General features: G+C 45.0%; 1 protein-coding gene across 2 annotated transcripts in view; it reads left to right on the top strand.

Moving 5' to 3' along the window:
* The window catches only part of SLC18A1 (solute carrier family 18 member A1), a 45154-nt gene extending 19773 nt beyond the window's left edge, over window positions 1-25381 (top strand). For both annotated transcript variants that reach the window (XM_080982467.1, XM_080982468.1), the window contains exons 5-16: window positions 2721-2804; window positions 4027-4119; window positions 6276-6365; window positions 8286-8329; window positions 8417-8477; window positions 10091-10186; window positions 15261-15339; window positions 15819-15870; window positions 17308-17371; window positions 19956-20075; window positions 20554-20687; window positions 24642-25381. In XM_080982467.1, the coding sequence (XP_080838593.1) occupies window positions 2721-2804; window positions 4027-4119; window positions 6276-6365; window positions 8286-8329; window positions 8417-8477; window positions 10091-10186; window positions 15261-15339; window positions 15819-15870; window positions 17308-17371; window positions 19956-20075; window positions 20554-20687; window positions 24642-24755 (1031 nt within the window). In that variant the 3' untranslated portion in view covers window positions 24756-25381. The remainder of the gene's footprint in view (window positions 1-2720; window positions 2805-4026; window positions 4120-6275; window positions 6366-8285; window positions 8330-8416; window positions 8478-10090; window positions 10187-15260; window positions 15340-15818; window positions 15871-17307; window positions 17372-19955; window positions 20076-20553; window positions 20688-24641) is intronic.
* Window positions 25382-27704: the final 2323 nt, after the last annotated feature.

Raw genomic sequence — 27704 nt, 5'->3', positions numbered from 1 at the left:
CGGCACCCGGGGCAAGGCAAGTAATTTGCGCCCCCTAACCCGTGGATTTTAGCACTCGAGTCTCTTCCACTAGATTAGTTAAAGAAACCCTTACCCCCTAAGCACATGTATTGTTTGTTATGAAAACACTGATGTAATTAAAGTAAAATGCATCTAAATACAAGTTTATTTTCAAACACTTTATTGAGTGCGAACATGCATTACACATTCTCCACATTTTCAGCAGGTCTATGAATACAAATTTACAAATGTAGTAACCTAGCATGGGCCATGCTATTATATGCCGTCTCACAACCATCGTAAACGACAAAAAATATCAAGAACAAAAACTAAACATCAAAATGGAACCATACCCTGGAGATGATCCAAGACTGGGCTAGATGGAGCCAACTTCCTCAATCCTGTACCTCTAATTGTAATTCTTTAATAGAAGTGCAAGATATCAATCTGTATATACAGATTAATTTAAATTCACCTGCTTTTAATTAACGCAAATTTTTCAACAACGGAATTGAAATCTACATTAAAGTCTCTCTCAATGGACATCTGCCTTGTGCACCATCTCACATCTGCCTTGTGCACCAGATTCTTTTTTGTATGGCATGATATAGGTGTAGTATTCTGCTAAAATTCTAAAAAAAGAAAAAAAAGAAAATCACTTTCTTGCCTTGCTGCACTTTTAGCACCCCTTCATTGTATAACCATTTCTTTACTCTTAACATAATGTTTATTCACCTTCATGCCTATTGCCTTACTCTTTCAGCAAAAAAAAAAAAAAATTAATTAAAGGTTGCTAGACTCACTGGCTTACATCAACTTATGTTGAGCTGGAGCAGCTACATATGGATCGAAATCACTGTTGAACCAACCAAACTTCAATCCATCTTGTCAGCTCAACATGCAGAATGACCAGTGTGCCCCCTTTCTTTTTTTTTATAAGATATTTATTAAGGTTTTCAAAATATTACAAAATAGAAACAGAAAAAAGAAAAATACAAAATAAAAATAGTTAAAAACAAGTCAATCTTTCCATTACTTATTTTTCATTAGCTTGTTTCCCGGACCTCCTCACACCTCCCTTTTTTGTATTCCAGTTCAGTTTGTTGGTTCAGCAAATCCTTCCCCTCTTTGTCTATCCTAATCTTTAATCTTAAAGTATTGTAACATTAAATTTTTACCTGTTAGTAATCCATTTTTCATATTCCCTTATAATATTTCAGCTAAAAACCATTTAATTTCTATCCAACATCATTCTAACATTCATTAATTTTACAATATTTCTGTAAATAATCTTTAAATTTCTTCCAATCTTCTTCCACCGACTCTTCTCCCTGGTCTCGGATTCTGCCAGTCATTTCCGCCAGTTCCATATAGTCAATCACCTTCATCTACCATTCTTCCAGAGTGGGTAGATCTTGTGTCTTCCAATACTTTGCAATGAGTATTCTTGCTGCTGTTGTGGCATACATAAAAAAGGTTCCATCCTTCTTTGGCACCAGTTGGCCGACTTTCCTTTCAGTGCAGAGAGACTTACCTGCAGCGGCGGCTTCTACTCAGTTCCCCACGTCTCCTCGAGTCCTCCCGCCTCCTGCTCGGCAGCTCAGCCAATTGCATGCATTCGCCTTTCGGCCAATGAGGAAGTGGATCCCACTTCCTGATTGGCTAGGAGGAGGATCCGTGTGACAATAGCGAAATTTTTGCGAAATCTGTGACAGCGCTGAGAGAGAGTGAGTGAGCTAGGTAGGGGCAGAGAGCTGCGCGTGCGAGCGCGCCCCCCCCAGATGTTGCACCCGGTGCGGCCGGCCCCCCCTGCATCCCCCACGCTACACCACTGGGCTGTTTTATTTCTCAGTCTTCCCTTAGACATTTACATTCTTATATATGTTTGTTGTACTTCTGCAAACCACAGCTCTCTTGTTTCTCAAGCCCTATTTTGGCTCAAATCCTGTCAGCACTCACCATCTGTGTTTGCTATTAGAGCAGGCGTGGGGAATCTTGGGCCCTCCAGGTGTTCATGAACTACAACTCCCATCATCCCTCACCTTTGTCAATGCTTGCTGGTGTTGACAGGAGTTGTAGTTCAGCGACATCTGGAGGGCTGAAGGAATTAGAGGTATTGATAACTGCTGCTGTTATAATTACAGTGGTACCTCTGGTTAAGAACTTAACTCGTTCCGGAGGTCCATTCTTAACCTGAAACTGTTCTTAACCTGAGGTACCACTTTAGCTAATGGGGCCTCCCGCTGCCGTGCGATTTCTGTTCTCATCTTGAAGTAAAATTCTTAACCCGAGGTACTATTTCTGGGTTAGCGGAGTCTGTAACCTGAAGCGTTAGTAACCCAAGGTACCACTGTACATTCCTCCTTTTCAGCCTGGGATTCTCAACATAGACTACAAATAAGATGCAATAGCAATAACTGAAGCAGCAATATCATGGGGCAGGGCTGGGGAACCTCAAGCCAAGGGGCCAAACATGGTCCTCCAAGCCTGTTTGTCTGGCCCTCAGAACTTCCCTCAGATTACATGCTCCGCCCACTTTTGTCTCTGGCCCCGCCCAACACAGGCACATGGCCATCAGAAAGTTGCTGGGAAGAGAATGCGGGCCTTGAGAGAATGTTCCCCATCTCTGCTGCAGAGGGTTTAAAGCACTTCACAAACATCAAACCAATAACCTGACTATGCCACTGTTACAACTGGGCACATCTATTTCCTTCTCTTAGTGTTTGCGTTCTCGAGTACCTACACTTTGCTGTTCATCGCCCGAGCGCTCCAAGGCGTTGGCTCTGCCTGTTCGTCTGTTGCAGGTAAATATGTGGGCAAGTCTTACCAGCAGTGCTGCTACGATTATATCCTGGGGTGCCAGCAGACACCAGCCCAGTCCCTGTTTGCATAGAGGGTGCACCTTAGAGGAGGGGCTGCAGCTGTAGCTACATGCTACCTGGAGAGGGTGGCGCTGTGGTCTAAACCACTGAGTCTCTTGGGCTTGCCAGTTGGAAGGTCAGCAGGTAGAATCCCCGCAACAGGGTGAGCTCCCGTTTCTCTGTCCCAGTTCCTGCCAAACTAGCAGTGTGAAAGCACACCAGTGCAAGTAGATAAATAGGTACAGCTGTAGTGGGAAGGTAAACGGTGTTTCCATGCATTCAGGTTACCATCACGGTGTTCCATTGCACCAGAAGCGGTTTAGTCATGCTGGCCACATGACGTGGAAAGCTGTCTGTGGACAAACGCCGACTCCCTCTGCCTGAAAGCGAGATGAGCCCCGCAACCCCATAATCGCCTTTGACTGGACATAACCGTCCAGGGTTCCTTTACCTTTTCTTTTTACTTTAGAAGGTACACCATAGAGGAGGGGCTGTAACACATGCGTTGTGTGGAAAAGGTATCAGGTTCTCTCCCTGGCATCTTCGGGTAGGACTAGGACCCTGTCTAAAACCCTAAAGAGCTGGTACCAGTGGATGCTGGTCCATTAGGGGGGAAAGGGCACTGCCCCACTAACCTGTCAACCTTCAACCAGAACCCATCTTCCTGCCATCACACCTCTGGTTGAGAGCTTCCTTCTCCTTAATCTCAGAGTTGCCCTTGTAGAGCTCAGTATGGATGATGGGACAAAACTACAAAGAGCTTCCCTTGACTTTGGCTCTACCCGCTGCTGGATTCCTTGCCTCCTGCACCCCCAACGGACGCTACTGCCCACTTGCCAGATAGTCTATCAGATAGACCAATGACCTTGCACTCTGTAAGGCAGCCTCCTGTGCTACTAAATGAGGAGTCCAGAATGACACTCAAAACTTATTTCTTCACTACCTATAGCCCATCTTTCCTCCAAGGAGCTCAAACATAGCTCTCCTGCTTCCCTTTTTGCCCTCAAAACAATCCTGTGAGGTAGGTTAGACTGAGAGACGAGGATTGGCCCAAGGTCACACAGGGAGCTTCACAGATGAGTGGAGATTTGAACCCTGGGCTCCTAAGTTGTGGCCCAACACGCTTACCACTTCACCACAGTGGCTTTATTCTCTCTGTTTGCAGGTCTGGGGATGCTAGCAAGTGTGTACACGGATGACTACGAGAGGGGAAATGCCATGGGAATAGCCTTGGGGGGCCTGGCTTTGGGAGTGCTGGGTGAGTAATCCTTCACATCCACAGCAAACAGGTAGAAACGTCAGAACTTATGCTGGTGGATTGCCTCTCTATACTGCTTCAGTCTTTCCTTTGCTCAGCTTCCATTATCCCGTCTAATTAGACCTGGGACCCATCAGGCATTGCTGGACTCCAACTCCCATCAGCCTCAGCCAGCATGGCCAATGATGAAGGATGATCAGGACTTTAGTCCAACTACCTCTGCTGGGCTAAAGAATGAGCCTCCTCCTCATTTCTGAGTCTTCATCACCCGAGCCCAACACACACTGTCCACTGCGCTGTGTTTATCCACTAGCCTGCTGCTAAGTATCACATTCCTGTGGTCCCCTGAACCACGATTTCTAATTTGTGATGCCCACTTAGATCCAGGCAGGTTGTTTAGTTATGTCACAAATTGTATACAGTATTCTGCTTGATGGCAATAAAAACCTCAAAGCGGTTTACAGAAAGAATAAAACAACACAATCATGAGATGAAAACACACAGAGGTAAAAACAACTTCAGTATTTAAACTGTTATAAACAATAAAAATCAACGATAAGCAAAAAGCCAAATTAAAAAGCATGTCAACATTCTACTCGTCTGAACAGGCTTGCCTAAACAAAATTGTTTTTAGCAGGTAATGAAAAGAGTCTAGTGAAGGTGTCTGCCTTACAGTATGTCAAGAAGCAGGGAGTTCCAAATCTCCATGGTGCCATAAGCTCTCAGGGGCTTAAACTAGCCGATTATCTCCCCACTTTCCCCTCCTCTCTGTCTCAACGATAGACTCACAGTCTGCTCACCTTACAGTACCTGCTTCCTCCTCCTCCTCTTCCTCCTCCTCTTCTTCCTCTTGTCTTCCCCAATTCATGCTCAAGGCTTCTTGGGCGCAGGGATACGTCTTGGGGCAGGGGGCTGTATGAAACACTGTAAGAATGTGTAAATGTGCACTGATGCCTCTGTATGAACAGTAACAGTATTAATAAATGGGAGATCATAAAGAATAAAAATGATTTGTCCAATCCTGCTAGCAACCTCTCTCCCCTCCACTCCATTGAAGCGAACTACCTTCATTCTGAAGGGACGCGGGTGGTGCTGTGGGTTAAACCGCACAGAGCCTAGGACTTGCCGATCAGAAGGTCGGTGGTTCGAATCCTTGTGACGGGGTGAGCTCCCATTGCTCCCCATTGCTCCCATTGCTCCCATTGCCCCTGTTTCATGCCCCTTTTTGGCAGTTTTGCCTGGCTGAAATGTGTTCTTGAACTCGGCTCATGCCTCTACCTTTGATCTGCATGGAGGGCAGAGCGCGGTGTTTGCTTCTGCGTAGAAACTAGCCTACTGTACAATGCCAACATTCACATTTCCTGCTTCACCCAGTTTTCCTCTGGCTCTGCTGGCTACTGGCCACTTGAGGAATGGAGTTTATCTCAGTGAAGACCACCACACTCCACAAAGACCTTACTTGGAAAATAAATACAACCCAGGTGGTTAAGAAAGCCCAACAGAGACTCCATCTCCTCAGAGTATTGCGGAAGAACGATGTCAATCAACATTTGATGATCTCCTTCTACCGGTCAACAATAGAAGGTGTCCTTTCATACTGCATCACAGTGTGGTATGCTGGTTTGACATCATCTGATAGGAAGTGCCTACAGAGGGTGGTGAATACAGCACAAGATATTATGGGCTGTCCTGTGAATCCGCTGGATGAAATAGCAGAAGAACGTTGCCTCAGGAGAGTGAGGAAAATTCTCAGGGATGATTCACACCCTAGCCGGCACTTTCTTGATCTCCTGCCCTCAAGCAGAAGATATAGAAGCACGATTAGTCGCACCAACAGGGTAAAGAGCAGCTTCTGTCCATGGGCTGTTAGGCTGCTGAATGAAAATATAACAACAGGGCAACTGACTTTCAGGTTTGGTGGGTGTGCGTCAGTAAACGAGGTTAATTAAGACTAAGAGGTCTGAGTGGGGGGTCCTCGTGTAATCTCACTGTATACAAGTTTTACAAGTGACAATAAAGTATTTCAATTCAATATTTCAATTGAATGCTGCCCTTGGGGGTGAGAAGGGTTCCCCACTGCTATAAACCTCTTTCTGTTTCTATGGTTGCTTTTTCCAACACTGATGGAGCACTGATCATCACTGTTTTCCTTGCAGTCGGTGCTCCTTTTGGAAGTGTCATGTATGAATTTGTTGGGAAATCATCTCCTTTTATGATCTTGGCATTCTTAGCTCTTTTGGATGGAGGTGAGTAGCTCTCTGGGGTGTCATGCAGTGGGGCAGTTTGGCAAATTTAGGCTCTGGACTTAATGGTCTTACAAGGCATGTGTGGGGCAGGACTCCCTTCAAAATGTGTTGAGCCAGCTGTGATGTATTTGAGGACCCCCCTCCCCATGCTCATTCTGGTGTGCAGGGGCATGGATACCCTACCATGATGACACAACTAGTGGCAGGATCAAGACAATTGCATGGCTGAGGCAAGGTGAGCTACAAATATCCACACCATACATTTAAAGTCCATTTAACACACAGTTAAATTACATGGCTTATTCAAAAGAACCCTGGGAACTGTAGTTTTTAAGTGTGCTGGGAATTATAGTTCTATGAGGGGTAAAAAGGTAAAGGACCCCTGGACAGTTAAGTCCAGTCAAAGGTGACTATGGGGATGCGGCGCTCATCTCGCTTTCAGGCCAAGAGAGCCTGTGTTCGTTCACAGACAATTTTCCGGGTCATGTGGGCAGCATGAGTAAACTGCTTCTGTCACAACGGAACACCGTGACGGAAGCCAGAGCGCACACCGTTTACCTTCCCGCCACAGTGGTGCCTATTTATCTCCTTGCACTGGTGTGCTTTCAAACTGCTAGTTTGGCAGGAGCTGGGACAGAGCAACAGGAGCTCATCCTGTTTTATGGTTTCAAACCCCAACCTTCTGATTGGCAAGCCCAAAGGCTCAGTGGTTTAGACCACAGCGCCGCCTGTGTCCTTTACCTTTACTTTTATGAGGAATACACTATTGGTCCCAGGATTCTTTGGGGGAAGTCAAATGCTTTAAATGTTCCTTAAGTGCATGTTGTGGATGGGATCTCATCAGGCTGCAGTCCTTCAATAATAATAATAAAAATTTATTTATATCCCACCCTCCCCAGCTGAAGCCGGGCTCAGAGCGGCTACCAACAGTAAAAGTAACACAGCATTCTACAATCAATTCATTCTAAAATCAGTTCAGAATCAAATTAATGGCAACCATTGGGCTAGAGTTCTATGAGGATTACCAAAGGAGGGGGGTCAGACTGTGCCTTGGCCAAAGGCCTGGTGCAGGCCCTGTGGAAAGATGTCAAGTCCCGCAGGACCCTTGTCTCTTGTGACAGTGTTCCACCAGATTGGGGCCACAGCCGAAAAAGCCCTGGCTCTGGTTGAGGCCAGCCTAACCTCCCTGTGGCCCGAGACCTCCAAGATGTTTTTGTTTGAAGACCGTAAGGTCCTCCGTGGGACATACCAGGAGAGGCGGTCATGTAGGTACAAGGGTCCTAGGCCGTATAGGGCTTTAAAGGTTAAAACCAGCACCTTAAACCTAATCCTTTACTCCACCGAGAGCCAGTGCAGCTGGTATAGCACCGGGTGAATGTGATCCCGCAGCGAGGACCCCGTAAGGAGTCTCGCCGCAGCATTCTGCACCCGCTGGAGTTTCTGCTTCAGTCTCAAGGGCAGCCCCATGTAGTGTGAGTTACAATAATCAAGTCTGGAGGTGACCGTCGCATGGATCACAGTGGCTAGGTCAGGGCGAGAGAGGTAAGGAGCCAACTGCTTAGCTTGGAAGAGATGAATATATTTCCCTTGAAGTAAATATCACTAAACATAGTGGGACTTATTTCTGGATAAATTTGCTTAGGATTTGACCGCCCAAGCTCCAAAGCCAAATGAGAGGCGAGATCACAGCCTCACCATACATTTAACTCCCATGACTTTTGCCCCTGCAGAGAATCTTGGGAACTGTAGTTTGATAAGTATGCTGGGAATTGTAACTCTTGTGAAGGGTAAACCACAGTTCCCAGGATTTGTGGGGAGTGAGTGAAGCAATAAATTGAAAGAGAGGAAGCATCACCATTAAGAGCAAAGTTGAAATGACATTCCAAGAAAAGCAAGCCAGTAACAATATTTCTGTGTTAGCTTTACAGCTTTGTATCTTACATCCATCAAAGATTTCGCCTGAGGTAGGTACAACATACACTTATTAGTTTCTTAATTGTTTTAGAATTATTGCAAAAAATAAAATCTACCTTTTTCTGTGTGTCTTCCAGAGTACAAAAGGGACTCCGCTGTTGACCTTGCTAGGAGACCCTTACATTTTGATTGCAGCAGGTAAGTCGCCATGCCTTCCTCCTGGATATTTGGGGTCATGGATATTCATCACTGGAATTTAGCTTTTTTGGGTATGGAGCTGGCGAGAGGAACATTTTTATAAACTTCAGAAAATATGTGCACCCCTCCCAGAAACAAAACTAAAACCCAAGCATCAATCAAGGGGGAGGGCAAAACAAACACATTTATTAATAAAATAAATTAATTAAAAAGCAGCTCCCTTTTCTAAGAGCAGGACTAGCCGACATGTGGCCCTCCAGATGCTTCTGGACTAAAACTGCCACCATCTTGATCACTGGCCATGCTAGCTGGGGCTGATGGGAGTTGCAGTTCTGGAGGGCTGCAGGTAGCGCCAGCCCTATCATTGGGCATGAGGAGGCAGCTGCCTCAGGCAGCAGATGCTCTGGAACAGCAGCAGCTCCATTCTTCTCTGTTGCCACATGTCCCCCTTCTGGGTCCTCTAAAGTTCTGGATACTGTAAAGGTCCTCCTGCTACCTTAGGTGTGGTGGAGAAGGATGCCTCACCACCTTGTTGAAGTCAGATTCACCTGCCATTTCATTCACCTTCTGTACATTGAAGGGGGAGGCATTTTCCCCTTTGTGTGGGGCAGCAAAACGTCTTGGGCCAGCCCTGGCTGCAGGTGAGCCTCCCCTGTTTTAGTGAACCTTTGCGCCTCTGATTCTACTGGTTTTGTCACTTTGAACGTTTGATTCTTTCAATGAAATACATGCCGAGGGAAACAGTGGAAAGAAACAAGATCTGTTGGGTTGAGAATAGGGAGGTCCCCATTTTCATTTGCGGGGAGAACTTATTTGTTTTTTTATTGTTGTTATTATTATTTCAGGCTTTTTACATACATTATCTCCTTCCAGTTTTAAAATTTCCCGTACAATTTCCCCTTCCCCTCCCTCCCCCCCCCCCCATATCTGTTGGAAGGGTTCAAACAATCATCCTCAGACACAGGCATAGCGTCTTTAGTTTCCACCAAATGTCTTTTGTTCCAGTAGTTTCTATCCATTGAAGATAGGAGTTCCATCTGTTCCTTATCATGGTGGACTTGTCCTTCCACGATGTTTCCTGTGACATTACTGCGACAATGTCCAACTGAATAAGTTCAAACAAATAACTATTCCATGCCTCTACTGTCCATTTTTCTTTATCTTTCCAACCTAAAGCTATCGTTGCCTTTCCCGCTAATATCATAGCTTTGAAAGTAAACTGGTCCCCTTTCTCTATAGCCATGTTTCCAAGTATACCCACTGTCATGAAATCAAAGTCTATTGGAAGCTTCACTTTAAACAGCTCATTAATAACCTTTAGGATTTTATTCCAGAATTCCTTTACCTCTGGGCATCGGCGGGAACTTATTTGTATTCTGATTATTTATTAATTCATATTGCCAAAAGGGACTTCAAAATATACTACTTCTGGAGCTTCTGGGATTCTCTGCACCAGGTGTGGGGAAGCTATAGCCCTCCAAATGCTGTTGGAAACCCAACTCCCATCAGCCACCGCTGGCATGGACAATGGTCAGGGCTGATGGGGGATTGCTTTGCCTTTTGCTTTCTTAACAAGAATGGTGACCATGCAGGTATCTCTCATCTCCCTCCAGGCTCAATCTGCTTTGCCAACATGGGGGTTGCGATCCTCGAAGCCACTTTGCCCATTTGGATGATGCAAACCATGTGCTCCCCAGAGTGGCAACTGGGTAGGTTCCTTTTCATATCCTTCCTGGCTATCAGTTGGCAAAGGCCACTAGCCTTTAGCCAAAGGGGGTCTGAAGTAGCCAAGGAGTGACTTTCAGGTGATTGTGAGGTCTTGGGGGGGGGCAATTCTTGGGTGGCAGGTGTTGGGATGGGGGTCAGCAGCAGCAGCCCCCTGCCATTCCTCTTGAGCTCCCTAGCCATTCTAGGGCTCTGTGTGCCATGCATTCTGCTTTGTTAACCTGCTGTCCTCAGGTGTGCAGGTTAGACCAGGTGTCAGCAAACTTTTTCAGCAGGAGGCCGGTCCACTGTCCCTCAGACCTTGTGAGGGGCCAGACTATATTTTGGGGGGGGGGGAATGAACAAATTCCTAAGCCCCACAAATAACCCACAGATGCATTTTAAATAAAAGCACACATTCTCCTCATGTAAAAACATGCTGATTCCTGGACCGTCCGCAGGCCAGATTTAGAAGGCGATTGGGCCAGATCTGGCCCCCGGGCCTTAGTTTGCCTACCCATGGGTTAGACACTCCCATCACTAGCCTTGAGGTAAAAGGACTTTGAGACAACCTATTTATTTGAGAGTTCATTCTGATTTGTTTCCAGGGAGATTAGACAATGTTCGCTATTTAATGAAAATTCATTCTAATTTGTTTCCAGAGAGATTAGAAGAGGTTGGCTATTTACTGAGCATTCATTTTGATTCCTTTTGTGTGGAGTTAGATGCAGTTGGCTATTTAATGAACACCTGTTTTGATTGTGGTTGTGTGTGTGTGTGTGTGTGTGTGTGTGTGTGGAGAGGTTAAACAACATTCTGTCAATGCTAGCATTATCCCACACTTTCTACTACCTTTCCTCATCACTCTCCTTATCACAAATGCTGTGATCTTTTCGGAAATTGGTCCGCTTTGCAAGACTGGGAAGGCTGATTAATTGCACACCATGAATTTGCCAATGTGTGATTTAATCCTATCTGAAAATAGCTGCAGTCTGGAAGTGCCCCAAGAGTCAACTTGCAGTCCACTTGGCTTCAATATATGGAATAGATGGGGCATTATCTTCACCTTAGCTAGTAAAATGACTTGGGCCTGAATGTGCATGGTTTTGCGTGCAACTAGGTGTGAGAGCACTTTTCCACCCATGCCTCCAACTGCTAACTTCAAGAGGAACCCACCCCCGCCAACATAACCATATCAAACAACATGGCTTTTGAAGGTGCACCTACAGATTTAAAATAGCAACAACAAAGGTATCTTCGGAGGCACAGGAAGGGTGACTCGGTACATGGCAATTATGTGCTGCCTTGGAGACTGGATAATGAGATGAAATTGCCTACCTTTTCTGTAAAACGCCCCCCCCCCCGAAATTCAATTTGGGGAGGAGGGGCCTGGGGGGGTGCTCTCAGCTATGCTTTCTTCCCAAATTAAATTGCTGCCTAGGCTCAGTAGTGCTCCCGAGAGCCACTAATCAAGTTAACTACCAGTTAGTCAGCAGGAAGCCTTGGCTAAATAAGGGCCTGTGAGCATGACCTTTCTGTTCGCTTCTAAGAACAAGCAGTGGAGCAAAGAAGGATGAGAAGGATGTTACAAACGAGAGACACAGAACCCGTGAAACATGGGAAGAAGAAAGAGGAATCGTTATTCTGAAATTGAGGATAAGATGTTGCTAGACTACTACTATTCCTGATCACTGCTGCCTGGGGCTGATGGGAGATGAAATCTGACTACATATGGAAGGCTGCTGATTCCTCATCTCTGCATTAGTGGCAAAGATCCCACTGCTCTCTTTTCAGGGCAGTTGCCTTGTTTGGACCATGAACAGGAGACTATGCAGAACAAGGGACATCTGGGTACGACCAGATTGGTACTGAGGGACCTTGGATAGCTCCAAGATGACAACTTGCTCCATAAGGGCTGGAGCTGGAGTTGTTTGAGAACTTTTTATCCTTTCTTGTCAGCCTATCCCCCCAGACTTCTACCCCTTCATGAACAGTGGAGAACCTTATAGGCCTCTGCTCTGGAGCCTAGCACTCTGTCAACTCTCAGTCACTTCCCATCATGTGTGAGATACACGTACACATCAGCTGGGTTACTGGCACACTGGTTCAAATCCCTGCTTGTTATAGTTGTCCACTGTGTGATCCTGAGCCAGTCATTGAGTTGTATCCAATGTTAGTCCTACTAGTAGACCTACTGAAATCAATAGACCTGAGTGTTGGTTGTTATTGAACCATGTATGTATGCCACCTTGAACTCCTTGTAGAAAAAAGTGATATATGAATGCAATAAATAAATAACTAAGGGCAATAAAATAATAAATAGCCCCAGCTCATATGGAGCAAGCCTTATGAGGAACAGTTGAGGGAGTTGGGCATGTTTAACCTGAAAAAGAGGAGAGTGAGAGGAGAGCCATCTTCAAACATCTCAAGGGCTTTACATGCTTGTTTTCTTCTGATCCGGACTGTAAGACTCAAATCAATGGATTCAAGTTACAAGAAAGGAGATTCTGACTAAATGTTAAGAGTAGCTTTCTGATGGTAAGAGATGTTTGACAGTGGAATGGGCTCCCTTAGGAGGTAGTGGACTCTCCTTCCTTGGAGGTTTTTAAGCAGAGGTTGGATGGCCATTTGTCTTGGATGCTTTAGTTGAGATTCCTGCATTGCAGGGGGTTGGACTAGATGGTCCCTTGCAACTCTACAGTTCTATGATTCTATGAGTACAATGGAACCTTAAGCCTGATTAATTAAACATGGTTCCAGTCCAGTAGATAAAACCTAACAATGAGCAAGTAGATTGTAACAGCTGTAACAGTACGTGGGTGGCACTGTCGTGTAAATCACTGAGCCTCTTGCTCTTGCTGATCGGAAGGTTGGTGGTTTGAATCCATGAAATGGTGGTGAGCTCCTGTTGTTCTGTCCCAGCTCCTGTCAACGTAGCAGTTCGAAAGCACACCAGTCCAAGTAGGTAAATAGGTACCGCTGAGGTGGGAAGGGAAATGACATTTCCGTGTGCTCTGGTTTCCATAATGGTGTTTCGTTGCACCAGAAGCGGTTTAGTCATGCTGGCCACATGACCCGGAAAGAGTGTCTGTGGACAAATGCTGGCTCCCTTAGCCTGAAAGCGAGATGAGCGCCATACCCCATAGTCCTCTTTGACTGGACTTAACCGTCCAGGGGTCCGTTACCTTTTTACCTTTTTAACAGTAAAGATGCCAACATCCAGGCAGCAATCCAGAATGAATAAGTAAAAATAACTGTGTTAACAAGTGGAGGGAGTGCTGTTGCACTCAGGTTGCATTTGTGGTCTTTGCAGCAACATCTGGTTGGCCCAGGCATTCCCAACATGCGGCCCTCTAGATGTTTTGGCCTACAACTCCCATGATCCCTAGCTAACAGGACCAGTTGTCAGGGATGATGGGAATTGTAGTCCAAAACATCTGGAGGGCTGAAGGTTGGGGGTGCCTGGGTTAGCCACTGTGAGAACAGGATGCTGGACTAGATGGGCCTTTGACCTGGTTTATCATACGTTCTTAAGGCTGACGAATGACATCATCATCATTTTGAGTATTTTTGAACTATTGGCACAGAGCATTTTTCAATTATTGCTTTTATTTGCCTAACCTGGTGTTTCACAAGCAGAAGAGCATGGATTTTCCCAGAGCACTGGCAAGATAAACATAAGGGTTTATCTTAGAGGAAATTAAACACAAATGGCTGGGTTTCAATAAGGATGCTGTGACATATCCAGGCAAACAGAGGTGCCTGCAACACATTTGTAAGCCGGAGGAGAGTAAATTAAAGCTAAGCAACTGCCAACTGACAGCCTGTCAAATATTTGATTTGGATTTAATTATAACTGCAGATCAAATTGCTGTTCTCTTGGTCCAGAGCATGAGGCTGGAGTGAGGGAGGAAATGGGTTGGTTTAATATGGACTAGTTTAAAAAAGGGGTCTGCCATGGAACTTGTTTTGAATACAACTTAGGTATGGAATATCTATGATGCCCAGGGATTCAGAGAGATAGGAGTATATCTCAGCCAAGATTTTGCAAATGATCAAAGGAGCTAGGGGTAAGATTATCCCATAATACCTTCAAAACAAGAAGACATAGGAGCCTCCCCCCAAATGGGCTCTGAAGATGTTGTTTGACTACATCTCCTATCATCCTTGACAACTGCCTATGCTGGATGGAGCTGGTGGGGGTTATAGTTCAACAACATTCAGGGAGCTAGTAGTGGGGAAGTCTAGTCCCACCTTTCACCACAATTGGCAACATGGAATCTAGTTTTTTTATTGTACATGCCCCTCTTTCTCCCCTTAAGAGTACTTAGGAATAGCCTTACTGGATGGCTCATTTGGTCAATCATCCACTTTCCAGTTGTGGCTATTCAGATGCTATTCAGACTGGGCAACCCAGTCAGATGGACAGAGTACAAATACATTATTATTATTACTATTGAAATCCCACAAGCAGAGCTTGAAGGCCATGTTTAGGGAATGGTCTCCTGATAGCTGGGAATCTGTGTTTGTGAATGAGATACCCACCAGAGTTTTGAGAACATGATACCTGTGCAGTTTGGAGAGGAAGTGGCTAATAATAATAATAATAATAATAGTAGTAATAATAATAATAATAATAATAATAATAATAATAATAATAAGTAATGTTATTATTTTTATATGCCGCCCATCTGGCTGGGTTTCCCATCTGGCAACTGGTATTCAGCCAATAACACCATTATAGCTGGAGGTTTCATTTTGTTATGATGGCTCATACCCATTGTTAGACCGGTCCTCTGCAAATATGTTTCATCCCATTTTAAAATCTTGTCCCTCCCCAACTCTATAAATAAATAAATATATATATAGGGAAATTTCTTCAATGCATACGTATTGGTTTAACAAGACCTATTGTCCCTGACCATTGTTAGAGGATTGGCCTCCTGTAGGTGTCCGCTGCTGCATTTATGTATCTCTGCACGTGACAGGGATTTAAGGAGAGTTCTGCAAGGTCATTCTGTCCCTTTGCAGAAAATGCCATGTGCCTTTATTTCAGACTGATGCTTCTCTGTTTTGCAGGGGTAGCTTTCTTGCCTGCTAGCCTGTCTTACCTCATTGGTACCAACCTCTTTGGGATGCTAGCCAACAAAATGGGGCGGTAAGTGGAGGAGCCCAAAGATGTTTGAATCCTGCAAATCCATGAGTCACTTTTATGACTTTTGGGAAACACAGGACTTGCCTTAAAAAACTATTCGTGCCGTTGCCCCATCCATCCCGGATGCTGACTGGAAGCAGCAATCCAGCCTTGGACTTTTTGCATGCCAAGTTTAATAAAGGCTTCCCCTTTCATGCTGTTTTTTTCCTAAATGAAATAACGTCAAACGTAACCTTTATTTGTAGGGCTGCAAATCCAGCCCCCTGTTTGCCCCCTTCTTTCCCTTTTCTGGGTCAACAGTACCCTTTCTGAGATGTACAACCAGAACTGCACATAGTATTCCAAGTGTGGTGTCATCGTAGATCTGTGTGACAGCAGCATGAGATTGTCAGTTTTATTCAACCTGCTTAGCTTCAGAAAGGTTGCTGTGCCCTTCAGATCATGCTCGGATCTCTCTCTCACCGATTGCCTTTTCTTTATAGGTGGCTCTGCTCACTGATTGGGATGGTGGTAGTGGGAGTCAGCCTCCTTTGCGTGAGTACACCAGTGAATCTGTATTCCATGGCTGACATGCAGAGAAATCAGCTGTAATGGGGAGCCAGGCCAAGAAGCCGCAGGGCCAGCTTAACTCTGGCCATCTGTGTTATGAGTGGGAAAGGAATCCTGGAAGAGAATTTGGTGGCAGCAGACTAGTCAAGTATTTTCTGTCCTATGAAATGAAGACCGATGATCCACCAGGAGAGCAAAATCCACCCCCCACCCACCCAAATAGTAAGGCAGTAGCCCAATTCAGACTTAGGTTTCTCTCCAATAAACAGTGGTTTGCTCAAGTGATGAATAAAAGTCATAGCCCATCTCCTTCCATGCCCATCTTTACATATGAATTGTCAAGCCATGGTTTCCTACCATGTCCAAACCAGGAAACTGTGGTTTAAGCACTCCCCATGTCATGACCCATGAAACCAGCAGCAATCCAGGCACAGAGTCAGACGCTGCAGACTCACCAGATAAGCAGCAGGAGCGTGACCTTGAACATGCTGCAGAAGATCAGACGACTTCTGGATCCGAGGCTATCCAGCAGGAAACCCCTGGAAGAGCCTTCTCTTCCACCAAGGCCTATAGGGCCAGGGCCAGGACCGTCCCGGGCACCTTCCCTTCAAGAAACAGATTAGCTGAAGGGCTGGAGTATCCTGGGATGGGCCATGGCTGGCTTGCTGGGACACTCCACACTGTGACGTTTTTGTCGCAAGACTCCTAATCAATGTCATGCTTGGTACCTGAGTCGTCATGTTGGATTGAGATGTGTTCTCTCATTCAGTGGTGAAGCTGCCTGCTCTGGCACCGGGGGGGGGGGGAGAGCAGGCGGGGGCGTGTCTGGCGCACCCCCCACAGGGCGGGGTGTGTATCCTGGGATGTGGTGCGCTGCCCTGCGGGGCAGGGCATGCGTCCTGGGGGCGTGGTGCGCCGCCAGTGGGGGCGTGCAGCGTGTGCCCATGGGGGGCGGCTGCAACGGCACCCCCTCCCTGATGGTGCCGGGGGTGCGCTTCCCCTGCCCCCCCATTCCTCCACCAGTGCTCTCATTTCATATCCAGGTGTTGAACTCACATATCCATGCTTTTAAGTCTGTAAAGCAGGGCTCAGCAAAGTTTTTCAGCAGGGGGCCGGTCCACAGTCCCTCAGACCTTGTGGGGGGCTGGACTATATTTTGAAGGGGGGGGGATGAATGAATTCCTATGCCCCACAAATAACCCAGAGATGCATTTTAAACAAAAGGACACATTCTACTCATGTAAAAACATGCTGATTCCTGGACCGTCCGCAGGCCAGATTTAGAAGGCGATTGGGCCGGATCCGGCCCCTGGGCCTTAGTTTGCCTACCCATGCTGTAAAGGAAATAAGAGGCAGGGCACTGCTTTGGCTTTTATTGTCCTTTCCAGGCCTTACCCCAATCTCATTTCTTTCATTCTACAGGTCCCCCTGGCTCAAAATCTTTATGGACTCATCGGGCCTAATGGTGGGGTTGGCTTTGCCCTTGGTAAGGTTTTGAAGTCGTCCACAGCAAACACATAGAGCAAAAACGCATGTTGAAAAACAGCCAAACAGCTTTAGAAAGGCTGGTGGGGAAATTGCAGGCTTGGAGTTAAAATGAAAGATCCAGCTTAGCATGCCAGGAAGAAAGGTCATGGGACAGTCTTCTCCTGGATATGCAGCTTTTCTAGGTGTGTGTGGGGTTTGACATGAAGAAAGCATTCCCTCCCACAATACCCCCACCTGCAATCCAAAGTGGTGCAGTCCAGGATGAGCACACATGCACTGTCTGCAGGCTCTTGGATTTTGAGAAGGGCTGGAGGGGAGGTCACTATCGTCCTGCCTGGACAGGCACTTCAATCATCAGAGGGGACCTATCCTTGTTCTGGCCAGGAGCCCACCAGGTTTGTCCCTTGATTGTCCACACTTGAGATACCTCCAGACTGCCACTATTTTGTGGGAGGGATTCGAGTGCATTGTGCCAATTTAGGTTTGCACAATTAAACTGGATTAAAGCGCTTGTGCAACAAATCTACTTTTTAAAAGAATTGGAGTTTGAAAAGTGACAGGGAGGTGCATTAAAAGGTGTGGAATGAAAGAATAATGCTAAATAAAGACTGAACCTCTGCATTAGCTTTGTGCAAGCCAAACACTGTTCCAGCAGGCTGTTCTTACATTGTTAAATGAGGATGGTTGTTCAATAAATAGTTTGCCTCAGGAAGTCCCTGGAATAACAGGGGTCATAAATATGGATGAGACAGGGCCCTTGGCCCTTTATATTCTGCAGCAGCAGGAGCTGAGCAAGTCTAGAAAAACTGTTGCCTTTTTAATGGTGATAACTGCAGACAGTAGAGACTTCTACTCTAGAAGAGAGAAGGAAGCTGAAAGGAACAGGTACTGCAGGAATGGAAGAGTTCCCTGCCTTTCATCCTGAGCAGCTTGAATTCCCAAGACTTGCCTTTTATAGGGTTCACTCCCTTGTGAAATCTGAATACTGGAGATAAATGATATTTTCGTAATACATGTTTACAAATATATCCCCTGAACTTTAGGTCAGGGGGACTTCAAAATCAGGGCAAAAATGTGACCCATTTGGGGTTGGGACTCCGAATTCAGTAAAAATATTGCAGTCTTTGGCTGGATCTACACAGATAAAGAAAACGCTACAGGAAAACATGTTCTACAAACTCTTAACGACAGATCACTGCCCCTCAATGCCATCTGCTGTCGCATGTTTATAACGCAGTTATAAGAATATACCGTATTTTTCCATGTATAAGACTACGTTTTTTTCCTATAAAAGAATGTCAAAAATTAGGGGGTGTCATACTCTGGGCCATCTCCCCCCATTTTCTTAAATCTGAGTCCCCCAAAATAGTATGCATGCCCTTATGCATGGGGGCATCTTATAGACGGAAAAATACGGTAATTGACGAGTGTACCTGAGTCCCTAGTCTTTAAAGCTGCATCAGTTTCCCAAAAGCAAACTGCATGCTGGAACCCTACAAAGCTCCTGCTTGCCAACCATCTACAAATCTCAAATTTCCCCTCCACTCTAACCCAGATTATCTTGAAAGCATACTCTGTAACCTGAGAAGGGAAACCTCAGAGGACTGTGTTGTCACTTTGCTATCGGTATAACAGAAATACGTTCCTTTGATAGACACCTGGCCTTCTGCGTCTCAGCTTTGTGTTCATCCTCAGCCTGCACTGCAGAGACAGGGTGACTGCAACATTGGGATAAGAGAACAAACAAACAAACAAACAAACAATGCATGCTGGACCAGGAAACGCATTCTAGTTTAGTTGACTTTTTGCATCTGACTCACAAGTAAGGATCTTAAGAGGAGTCAACAGATGGGTTATTCAGAGTTGCCATTTCAGCTTTTTGTGATGGGGCAGGGCAAAGATTTTGGGTTGTATCGAATGTTAGTCATACACAGAGTAGACCCACTGAAATTCATGGACCTAAATTTGTTGTCCTCATTAATTTCTCAGTACTCTGAGTATGACTAATACAAGCCTTTGCCTCTATATGCCAGGGAAAATTCCCAGGGTAATTCAAAAGGTCTGCTTGGAATATATCTTCAAGACTGAATTGCATAAATGTAGTGTGTTAAGAAAACGGGGGAGGCAATGTATTTTGGGGTCATTTGTTGCAGTTATTTCGTAAGCACCATATCTACCAACCAATAAATGTTAAGTGGAGATATTTTTTTTATCCCAGCTTAGGTACAATAAAATTATACCTATATATGATTGCTTCACAATGTTTCACAGGGATTCATTAATATAATCAGTGCTTTTTTCCTGGGGGATACGCAGGGATACGCATACCCCTAAACATTTTGTAAATCTTTGTTCTTTTGTCCATTTACTGTATTTATTTCCCCCGATTTGAACTATAAAATGGTGATTTTCTTGAGTCAAAATGAGAGTACCCCTAAACATTTTTTTTAGAAAAAAAGCACTGAATATAATATAATAATATTAATATTTCAGAACAATAATCACATGTGGTTTGAAACCTGGGCTATGGTTAAATACTACGTCTCATGGCATTTCCCCCCCCCCTTTTGTTCTGGGAATAGGTATGGTGGATTCTTCAATGATGCCGATCATGGGATATTTGGTGGACCTTCGCCACACCTCTGTCTACGGCAGTGTCTATGCCATTGCTGACGTGGCCTTCTGCATGGGCTTTGCTTTTGGTATGGATGACTACTCAGCCGCCTTGTGGTTTCTTTGCCTATCGGTTGCGCCCATGTGCTGTTCTTTTCTAGCTTTTAAATATTTAACTCCAACCAATACACCATGCTGGCTTATGACTGCTCCGACAGCATCATGAACACAAACCATCAAGAATGTGTGATAGAAAAGGACATCTGGAGGGGTCCTCAGGCTGCAGTAGAACATTTGGCTTTTTTTTTCTAATTTCAACCGTAATTTGCCAAAACAAAAAGTCACCTCAGAGAGTCTGTTGTGTCCCTTGCCCAACCTCAGAACAGATGCAAGTTGTAATTTGTAAAGTTGTCTTCATCCCCCCACCAGCTCCCAATCAGCCCGCTGTCTCTGAATACTGCATAGCTTTTGAAGGACACTGAATGTTGAAAACAGAATTTACTGCACAGCCTGAATGCACTTAGCTCACTGAATTAACTAAGCATTGATATTATTCTTTGCTTGCAGGTCCCTCTATAGGGGGTTCTCTTGTACGGGTCATTGGCTTTCCCTGGCTGATGGTCATCATTGGAGGGATCAACCTTGCATATGCCCCTCTCTGCTGGTTCCTGCGGAGCCCACCAGCTAAGGAGGAGAAGATTGTAAGTTCACCCCCGAGGGAGTCAGCTGACCGAATCCAAAGGGTTCCTAGTCTTCTTGTTTATTTATATTAAACATTTTGGACCCCACCTTTCCGTAATGTTTCCAAGGTGCCTACCAGCATCTGAAACCAATAAACCAAAAGTAATATCAAAAGGGGGGAAATTCCAGCAGGTGAAGTCCAAACGTAAGCAGCTAAAATATCCACTCTGGCCTGTGCCATTAACCAGGGGAGCAAAGAGCATTGGGAGACTGCTGCTGGATCCTGTAGAAAATGTGGATCCAGTAGAATTAATCTGGAACTTAAGAAACACATAGAGCTGAAAGAGGAGGAGGGGGAAAGTGTAACTCTTCCAACTTCCACCTTCAGATCAATCTATTTTTCAAGGGAGAAAAGGGTAACATCCCTCTCTGCAGAAGAGATGACTGAGAGGCTGAACTTCCCAGGAAATTCATCATGGAAAGGGGAGGTCCTGTTTTGCCCCATCCATTGGCCAGAGAAAGTGCAGATGCAGTGAGCTTGCTTAACCCCTCCTTGTCAGAAAGAACAACGGGGAGTTGCCCCAGGATTTCAGAACTGAGCACACTCTGGCCACATTCACCAGCCACGGGACTAAAGGTGGCTGGGATGGAGGTTTTTGTATTCTTCGGACTGGCAAGCTGCCTTGCAAATAATCTGATCGAAAGGTTTGGTATGAATTTTCAAAGTGAATCCCAATTAAGAAAATATTATAAAGTCTTTTTTTTTTTTTTTTTTTAATCATATTTATTAAAATTTCCAATAATAACAGAATAAAGAAGATAGAAAAGATAAAGAAAAAAAAGAAAGAAAAGAGACCAATTTTAAACCCTTATTTTCATAACCTTCTTTCTGGGACTCCCTCCTTCCCCTCCCGACTGTATTCCCCTTTCCCTACGTTGGTTCCACAAGTTCTCATTCCCAATTTAACCTAATATGTTATGCCTAATAGCCAATTTAAATTACAATCTTAACATCACTCCTCACCTTTAACAAAATAGAACAAAGATTTTTTTCCCCAAAATCTACCCCGTTTCCTTCCACGAATTCCCCCTTTTCTTTTTTTTTCCAAAACTTGTTAAATCAAAATACCAAAGTTATATATAAAAAAAAAAATTTAAAAGATAGAAAATAGAAGAAGGTTCCAGAAGTTGATTACATAGCCTTTGGATTCTAGAATTCCCCCTCCCTTCCCCGGTTTAGATTCCCTATGTCCATCAGTCTGTATGTTGTCGGCCTGGAGGTCTCAAGTCCACAGCCAAACTTTCTCAATTCATCTTGCCGGTTTTCTTTAAATTTACTTGTTTTGATAATGTTTAATTTCAAAAGTCCAGTCTAATCGAGGCCTTTAATTTCCCTTGATCATTGTTACTCCTCCCATTGTTCTTGCCGTGGCGTAGTTGGTCCTTTACTCTTTTGTTTCTTACTTTCTCAGGTTTCTATCTTGTTCAGCTGCAAAACCATTCTTATTCTGAAATCTAGTATCTCTACAGAGGTTTGTTATTCAGGAGCTTACTTAAATAGAAAGATTCTATTGTGTTGTCACCTCTGTAGACAAAACAAATATTTCAGTTTTGCTACTTTCCCAGGAGCTAAGACCAGTAGTACACATCCCAGAGTAGTTTTCCATATACGCCGCTTGTAATGTCCCAAAGCCCCTCTAGAGGGATTGCAATAACTTTGTGTCCTCTCATCCAAAAGTCAAATTGTTGTTTCTTTTTCCACCCGACATTTTGTATCCATATTTATATCCAATTGTATCAAAATTAACCAGCAAAGTACTTGTAGCAAAGTCCTCTTTGTATTCTCAAGATTTGACAGCTACTTTGACAGCTGTCAAACTCTCCATCTCTCTCCGCCAGGTTCTCTGAATCGCCCCGGTTCCCGGGGGGGGGGTTGCCTTTTCCCTCTCACCCTCGACTCTCCTCCAGCACAATTCTTGTAATGATTCCATCGTGGAATTTGGTATTTTTAGTCAGCAATAAACTTCTGAATTGATCTTGGTTTCTCAGTCCTTGTTTTAGCATGTTTACAATCAGGGAGGGGACTGACTTCCTTTTTAGATCCCCCCCGCTCGTGCCGAATCCGAAAAAAAAAAAAAATTCCTTTTTTTTCCCCCCTCCTTTTGTACCCGGTTACCCAATTACTCACGGGTTTTTGTTAAATGTCCGAATTTCAAATGGAAGAAGCCAGCGCTCTCCGACGAATGGCATGCGGCTGCACTCGGCAGGGGAAGCGATAGACTCAAAGTACCACGCCACTCCCAGGCACCCGATCCGTAGCCTTTAAAAAGGCTCCTTCACGAGTCGGGAGGGCGCTGACGGTACCAGCCGAGTCCCCATGTCCACGGGCCCCGTGCCCGTGGTTTTTAAGGGTCCCCGCGTCGCCGGCGCGGTAGGACCCAGCCCCTGCCGAGCCGACTCCCTCCGGAGCTCGGAGGGAGTCCGCCATTCGGCGATGGCGCCAACCCGGAAGTCCGAAAATATTATAAAGTCAAATTCATGCAGGGGCTTACGATGATCTCTCCGTGTGACAATTCTGTGCAAAATTGAAACTGCCAGAAGCAACCTCCAAGGAAGGGGGGGGGCATGACATTTTGTGCCTCCAGCATTGCTCCCTCTGTAGGACAGATTGAGATATCTATGCATAGCCTGTGCCTCTCTTGCAAATAGAAAAGATGATTGTGAGTAGCTTCTTGTTGGGTGATCTGCAAAAGTGAGCAAACATGTGCACACTCTGTTTCTTTAAGGCTAGTCTGTTAATTATTGAAACTCCAACCATGCCTTCCTCCCTTCTTTCCATCTGGGCTGCTATGTCCAGAGCACCCATTAACAGCAGCCTGCGTGTGGCACGGGTGCAACTCTGGCTATGTGCTGATCATACGCTTAAAGCATGAGCAAAGCCTCCCCAAAGCATGGTAAGGGTACAGGGCACTGTGGCTCTGTGTGGGACAAACCAGGGTTCTTTGGGGGAAGTTGTGTGCTTTATATTGTTGTAAACAAAAGCAATCTGCCCTTTTTCCCTTATGGAGTATCCAAGAGCCAGCATAGAGTCCTTACGTGGGTTCGCTATTGGTAGGAGAAAATAACAGAGGCCAACCAGAGAATCTTTAGAAGCAAAGCAGCTAGTAAGCCTGATCTTTATTGATCTGTTGCAACAGGGTGCTCCCCTCACATACAGGAAAGGAGGAGGACCCAGAACAAAGGTGTGCCTGCCCTTTTATAGACATTTTAATTTCCCTGCCCTGGAGCTCAAGACCACTCCTCCATACATCATACATACATCACAGAAGGGGTGTAACCCAAGACCACCCCCCACAAACATCATACCTACATCACAGAAAAGGTGGTCTTACAACAGAAATTTGAATGTTGTTGTTTTTCCTGTCTGCCAGGTTACCTGATAATGCCTTATCTGACTGCCTTTCCTGGTAGTCTTTTCCTGGTAGTCTGTCACCCTTTGAAATGGTGATTACTAAATTCCTGTAACAAGGAAGGTTTTTTTTCCACCTCCTCCCTCCTTTTCAGAGAAACATTTGGTCAGCTTGGGGAGTCAAAATGGTTTCAGGACTGTCTTCCTGTGCTGCTTCAGACGTGTGGTTTATATATTTATGTACATGTTTGCTTGGTACATTTATGAACATTAATATATATCTAAGACCTTAAAATTCTTATTACAATATATATGGGTTGCTCACAGCCTATGAATACAACGCCAGAGGGAGGAGTCGTTTGTATATTTGGTTGTACTAGGGCAGGGGTTCTCAGTGTGTCATTCACTGGGACAGGGGGCCAACAGGACCTTTGAGACCTTTCCCCCTGAAGGGCCGAGCCAGTGCAAAAGACCTGGCGTTTAAGATCCCTTGGCCGGCACCTTACAATGCATCTTATATTTTTTTGTCCTGTCTCTCCCCACTACCCCCACCCCACTTCCAAAGGCAATTCTAAGCCAAGAATGCCCCATGCAGACCAGAAGCTACACCACACAGAAGGCCCTCCAGGAGTTCCCACTCACAGATAGCAGCGATGAAGAAGCTGAGACTGAAGAATAGGAGCAGAGAGCGATGAGCAGAACCGAGACTCAATCAACGGCTGCATTGTCAAGTCAGTGCAGCCCCCTGGGATCCTCAAGTGCAGTACTCTAAGGGGTCTCTCTGGGATGTACTACAATAAATGGTGGAGGATGGCATCAGAATGCAGAAGTGGGTCCTGCAACAGAATGCTGCAGCCTGGGGTACTCCCTGCTCAGGATTCCAGCTCCTCCTTTCCATTCCTTCTCCCTCTGGCTTGCCAACTGGATTCCACCTTCATTCTACAGCCACTGAGCAAGCTGAGTCCTCATCAACTGTTCTTGGGTCTCCCCACCCAAAGATTCTCTCATGCTTCTGCAAACTTTGAAGTTTCCCAATGCTTACTGATGCCTCATTCTTGTATGTGGGTGGTGCCATTTTGGCAACATAAGCAATGATACCCCTACTCTGAACCCTGGAAATAGAGGGAATGCCAATTTATGTGCAGTGTGTAGGCAAACTAACACCCTTGCTTTGAAACACTTCCCATTCAGAAGTTAAATATCTTCCTATGGTTATTTGAAATAAACAGATGTGGCCAGTCTCTGCTATTCATCTAAATATTGTTTGCTGTCTTATTATTGAGTGATTAAAGCTATTTGACTTATTCTTCTGCTTGATCCGGGAATAACCTCCTTTAGCAACCTCTCTGCATCAGGAGGGGTACAAATGTTTTAACTAAAATTAAAATAAAATCTCACACACCCCAAAGAGGGGGTCTGACCAGTTGCAAGTCCATACTTCTGCAGCTGTGAGTGCCAGAATTTGCATCATGAAGAAAAACAAAGAAAGAAAGGTTAAGAAAAACAGAGAGGTGGGGGAGTGAAAAAAGGGGAAATTTCCCATCAGTTCACATTGATAATACAATAATCATCTGTACAGTTTGCCCACAACATATGCAAGGAATCTGTTCTGGGGATCCATGTGCAAAGGCAAAACCATGCAAAGTCAGGAACCACTGGAAATGCCCCCTAATGAGGCAGAGGGCTGTTTATCGGGTTCTAGAAAAGATGTGTGAGGGCTCTGGAAGCTTCCCAGGATATTCCCATGACCTTTGCAGAGGCTAGGAAGCAAAGAAAACACAGTGAGTGAACTGGAGGGGGGAAAATAAATGCAGAGTAGAGAACTGTGGATATTCCCTGCTCTCCAGCTATTTATTTATTTCCCTCTCACCCGTATAAGATTGCAATCACATATGCAAAGGGGGCATAAGTTACAAGCCCACTGTATATAAATCTATGTAAGCCATTTACATGTCCAAATACGTATCCTCATGAAACTGACATATAAAAAATGTGTTCAAATATAGCAAGGATGGTGAGGTCTTCAGGCAGTAGGTATTTATCCTTCCAGGCTCAAGGTATAAGTCTCTTACTACTCTTAGTTCAGGATTCACACAATCCACTTTTCTGGTCCTGCCTTTCGTCTCCATACTACAGGAATATACTTTAAAAGTCAATGAATATTTGCAAATATCAAGAAAACTCATATGGACAACAATGCTGATATCTCCTTCTTGTGAGAATGGTGCCCTTTTGGTTACCTAAATAACAGCACTCACACCTAAGGCATATATAAAGTGCCTTATAGTGAATCAGACCATGATTGGTTCATCCAGTTCAGTACTGTTTACACCGACTAGCAGCGGCATCCGAAGGTTTCAGGCAGGCATCTCTCCCAGCCCAACCTGGAGATGGCAGGGATTGAATTTGGGACTTCTTGCAGAGCCAGCGTGGTGTAGTGGTTATGAGCGGTAGACTCGTAATCTGGTGAACCGGGTTCGCTTCCCCGCTCCTCCACATGCAGCTGCTGGGTGACCTTGGGCTAGCCACACTTCTCTGAAGTCTCTCAGCCTCACTCACCTCTCAGAGTGTTTGTTGTGGGGCAGGAAGGGAAAAGGAGATTGTTAGCCGCTTTGTGACTCCTTACGATAGTGATAAAGCGGGATATCAAATCCAAACTCTTCTTCTTCTGCAAGGAAGATGCTCTACCATTGAGTTATGGACCTTTCCCAAAGGAGGGAAAGATGATAAAGTGCGACCTCCATGATCAGAATCAGTATATCCAAAGACCAGTTTATTTATGTGTACTCTAAGAGGAGAGCCTGTTGCCTTCATGTGCTGCTTGCGAACTTCCTGAAGGTATCTCATTTGTCTCTGTGAGAAGCAGGATACCTGAAAGGATGGGTCTTTGCTCTGATCCAGCAGGACTGTTGTGCTGAGAAACTCTAGAAGGCTTTGTTGCCTTTTTAGTGCATTGCACACTCCCCACCTCTCCCCATATTCCATGCAAATCCCTGTTCTGAATCTTCTCATCTCAACTGTCCCTGGAGGAACTAAAAAACACCCATCAGTGTGTGTCATGGGCTGACTGCACCTGCCTGTCTCTATCATTGAAGCAACCACAATTTCCATTTGAAACAGTCCAGGCATGAGACTGGGAAGGGAATGAGGGCATCCTTCTTCATGCTGCCAGATTTCCAAAGGGACGTGGAGAAGAAACCTCTGAGAAAGGACCTGTATACAGATGGCTCCTGAGACACTGGTGGTTGCTTTCTCTCCCTGCAATGTTTTTTTTTTTATAAAAAACTGTGAACAAGGACTGAAGGCATTTAAATGACACAAACCACACCACAGCATTTTGTCCTGAGCAAGCACAGATGCCTATCTCCTGGTTTGGTGATCTGGTACTCAGTGTAGGGATTTAGGGGAAGAACTGAGGCTCAATGGTAGAAGATATCCTTTGCATGCAGGTTCAATCCCTGGCATCTCCAGGTAGCGCATATGAAACGCTTGAGCATTATTTTGTGGCATTTCAGTTGACCTAGTAACGGCATTGCCTTAATAAAGATTTTTGATCTTTTTCTCATGGCAAAGCTACCTTTACTTTTTGTATAAAAAAGGGAATTAGCAACTGATATACTTTGAAATT

This window comes from Podarcis pityusensis, assembly GCF_964106645.2.
Source record: "Podarcis pityusensis genome assembly, chromosome: 15".
NCBI classification, from domain to species: domain Eukaryota; kingdom Metazoa; phylum Chordata; class Lepidosauria; order Squamata; family Lacertidae; genus Podarcis; species Podarcis pityusensis.
The sequence above is the reverse complement of the archived record's forward strand: the minus strand, read 5'-3'. Positions and strand labels throughout refer to the sequence as shown.